Source organism: Staurois parvus, unplaced genomic scaffold (assembly GCF_062004578.1).
Source record: "Staurois parvus isolate SC_StPar_1 unplaced genomic scaffold, SC_StPar_1.0 ptg000415l, whole genome shotgun sequence".
Classification (NCBI taxonomy): Eukaryota; Metazoa; Chordata; class Amphibia; order Anura; family Ranidae; genus Staurois; species Staurois parvus.
In genome coordinates, this window is record NW_028318211.1 from 5,386,286 (window position 1) to 5,390,631 (window position 4,346).

Here is a 4,346-nt window from a genome sequence, read left to right on the forward strand (position 1 = left end):
ATGCCTTTTTGATAGTCACTGCTATGTCTCAGAATTCACAAAGCCTGCCTTCTGAACTGCATTGGTGTTGAGAGGAGGAGTTTTAGGAGGCAGAGCCAATGTAAGAATCATTGGTTCCAGACAGCGAAGTACCATGGGATAAACAGGAGGAGAAGCTACAAGGTATTCATGGAATCCAGAAAATTGTGGAAAGAGACAGCCAGCAGACAGGCTTAAATTGGATTGTGAAAAATAACACTTTTTTGCATTGCTCTTACAATGTTGATGTTATAAAGTGAAAGTGTATACTATGACTATAGATTTCTTTTAATTATATTCTTTGGCTTTGACAGATGAGCATATTGCTTCTAAGGGGTATATTAATGGATGGATCAGAGATACAAGAGAGATGCAACTGCTTGCAAAATCCCCTGTGGCATATTTGCAATTGTTAAATTCAAGCAATCTTACAAGAATCAATGCCGCCTACATTTATTTTGGTTTCAATGATAATACTGGGTGTAAGCACCATCATGGGAGTGTTCACCAACTCACTCATTGTGCTTGTCAATTTTGTAGACAAAATGAAAGGTAAAAAGCTCAACCCATCTGACCTAATTTTGGTGACCCTAGGTTCATTTAACATTTTCTTCCAGTTCATAATGCTGATCAATGACTATTTGAGCTTCCTGGACCGTGACCTTTATAGTTCTGATCAGATCTACACTTTATTTACTGTCCTATTGATCCTTCCTATATTTTCAAGCTTTTGGTTCACGGTTTGTCTCTCTGTCTACTACTACTTGCAGATTGTCATATTTACTCATCCCTTTTTAATTCGGTTGAAGTTGGGGGTCTCACGGTTGATACCAAAATTACTAATGGCCTCAGTTTTTACATCTGTAGCTAATGGCCTCCCTGCTGCATTGAGCCGGCACAAAGATCACCTCTACTTAAACATGTCAACAAATCAGAGTTTGGAAGTCACTGTTCCTAAAGTGAATGCTGTGTACATGCTACCCAGTACTGTCATAAGCTGTTCCCTTCCATTAGCTCTCATTGGTGTTGCTAATGGTATGATCATCAAGTTATTAGTTACTCACAGTTACAAGGAAGTTAGAAATGCTCAAGGGGACCTCAGTCCAACAGCTGAAGCTCGAAGGAGTGCAGCCAGGACAATTGCATGCCTCCTTCTTCTTTATATTTCATTCTATGTATCTGAGGTTCTTCTCTTTATAGACACCTTCCCCAGGAACAGCTCTGGATTCTGTGCCTGCTTGATTGTAATATACAGCTATCCTCCTGCTCAATCAATTGTTCTTATTCTTGGATGTCCCAAACTGAAACAAGTGTCTTTTGCTTTGCTACAAAGTTTATTCAGTAAAGGACAGCCTAAATCACCAGAGATCCTCTGCATAAATCTCCATCCACAGCAGACATTTCACATCATCGCACAGTGATCCTTTACGGTGATATTAATGCAGCTTTACTTATTATATAGGATATTATATGATCATTCTTTTTACAATGTACTTTCAACAAAGGAGAGAATAAAAAAACATGATTAGTGAAAGACAATGATTCCATACTAAATGCAAAAAAAATCAAATCTGTTTTTTGTAGATTGTATTTTTATTGAATTAAAATATTATTAACTTGCAGACATTACAGATATTGGAAATGTTTATAGCAAAAAATAAAGAAAATTTAAACCCAATATCAAACCAATATAAACGTATTATCAAGCCACAAAAATAGAAGATAAAGTAGGAACGAGTTTTATGCAACCTATTTCTGTTAAATTCTATTGATCCCTCCTAGATTGTAAGCTCGAAAGAGCAGGGCCCTTGACCCCCTCGTGTATTGTATTGTTACTGTATTGTCTCATGTACTGTCCCCCACTATATTGTACAGCGCTGAGCAAACCTTTTAGCGCTATATAAATACTGTATAATAATAATAATAATAATTAATAGGACAGAAATGTATAGTGAGTCTCATTCATAAACTATATTGATTTTATAAATTATTTCACAGAAAGGAAAGTAAGAGAGCATATTATTTCCTAATTAATACTCTACCTTTAATGTGGTCAAACCAAGGTTTCCACTGTACCATAAAATGGTTAGGTCTTTTCTTGTTTATGTTATAATGTTTTTCTTGTACCCAGGGTTGGTGCTAGACTATTCTGCGCCATAGGCAGGACCAGCTACTTGCACCTCCCCCCCCCCCCCAAAAAAAAGCTAAATTTGGAAATTTGGAAATTTGCCAGTACAAATCCCTTGCTGGTGTTTGTAAACAAATTGATCAGGGATTAATCAGAATCTTGGAAGGAATCTGTCATTTAGTGGTGGTAGAGGCAGCAATGTATTCACATACAGGAGACTCATTTAGTAGACAAACAGATCAGTTGAGCCATCAACACAGTAGCGTAAGGCTGAAGGCAAAGCTCCAAGGGTTCTACAGCTAAAGGGTCAGTAAGGACTCCATTCCTTTAAGGTTTGACAGATTGACATCCCGGCTATGGAAGGCTGCAAAGCAGGGCCTGTTAGCATAAACAAGGATTTATAAAGGACATCTAAACATTTGTCAGTGGGATCTGTAAACACTGGAGCTTCCTCAATAGGTACAATAAGTGTTATTTTATAGTGTGGAATATTGCTGGATCCACAGTGGGAGTTGCCCACTTCAACCCCTGGCCAATTCTGACATTCCTCTCCTACATGTAAAAATCAGTATTTTTTTGCTAGAAAATTAATTAGAACCCCTCAAACATTATATATATTTAAGCAGAGGCCCTAGAGAATAAAATGGTGGGTGAGTTGCAATTGACTACAGTTTTCTTTAAGTTTCTAAATTTTTTAAGTGTTTCTTAAAGCCAGAAGGTTGGAATATTGAATGAAAATAGTTTTTAGGCATGTCTGTGATTGTTTTTTTTTCTACACAATTAAACAATTGAATAGACATTTTCCAAGAGTGGTGATTCCATACTTTTTGTCAGGGGTTTTAGGAGCAATGGTGGGAGAAACCTACCTCACACTGAGAAGGGAGGAACAGAGTGCGTAGTGTGTGCACGACACTGGCTAGTGATGCAAAACTTCCTCAGCATGTTAAACCTTTCTACAGAAACCAGATGAATAGGGGAGTAATACTAGTGTTACCAATAAGATTCCTGATACTCAGCTCACACGGTATAGTCATTAAAGAGTCATCAGAAGCCTGGTCACAGCAGAGACATGATATTTGGACAGATAATAATCCCAATGTAAATGATTTCTCATTTTACTCAGGCAGATACAAATCACATTTCTGATTAGACTACTCTTTTTATAGCTCTAGACTATGCAATGAATACATGAATAGGCCCGATCTGGGTCTCTGACTTTACTTCAATTATAATAAAAATTAAAAAGACACAAGAAAACCTGTAAAACAATATAACTGGCAACTTAAAGTGATTGTAAAGGCTTTCTTTAACTTATAATGGTATACATACCTGCTCTGTGCTATGATATTGCACAAAGCAGCCCTGATGCTCCTCTTTTGGGCTTCCCTGCCAGCACTCTAGGCTCCTCTTTTCATGTGGCACCATAGAACCTGTTTCCTATGGGGGAGCACCTGCATGCTCACTCTCGAGCCCTACTGTGTGCGACTATAGCCACATACAGTTTGGCTCAGCCCCACCCATCGCTCCCTCCTCACAGGATTTGATGGACAGTAACAGAAGCCAATGGATCCTGAGGCTGCCTCTGTGCCTGTGTGAAAAGGGTGATAGAGCAGCACTGGATGGATATAGGACTATAGGTCAGTATATAGTGAGATGAGGGGGCAATACATGTACTGATACATGCATTAAGGTAAAAAATGTCTTGCACCTAGAACCACTACAATGCATGAAGGTAAAAAACCTTGAGCCTTTACAACCACTTTAACAAACATTCAGTGTCTTTGGTACCTGCAATTTTGTAGGAATACTACAAGGCTTTCAAAGGAGGAAATTTAAACAATCTGGATAAAGGGAAAATAAAAAAATAAGTTGGAAGAAAATCAAATCTGGAGCAAAGTCAATGTTTATGAGTCTCATAATTAGTGTTTTAGTTGTAGATAAATGCTGAAGAGTTGATCCAACTAAGAGATTATTCTGAGACTGCACACTCGGGTGTGCAGACCTTGCTTTAGTTGCAAAGTCTGCACACCTGCCGCAATCATTTATTTAGTTGACACATTGGAGAATACTACAGGGGAGTAAGAACACCCCAAGGTGGAGAGAAATACTCCAAGGAGGGTTGTATATGGCCAGAAACCTTGGTAGAGCAAGTGACTCAGTCTACCAGACTTAACCCATATGTTGTAAAGCAAATCAGAAC

General features: G+C 38.3%; 1 protein-coding gene across 1 annotated transcript; it reads left to right on the top strand.

The window, feature by feature from the left end:
* The first annotated feature begins 458 nt into the window (after window positions 1-458).
* On the top strand, window positions 459-1,439 carry LOC149454906 (taste receptor type 2 member 40-like). The gene has a single exon (XM_089686968.1). The coding sequence runs from the start codon at window positions 459-461 to the stop codon at window positions 1,437-1,439; it is 981 nt and encodes a 326-aa protein (XP_089543094.1).
* The last annotated feature ends 2,907 nt before the right edge of the window (window positions 1,440-4,346 follow it).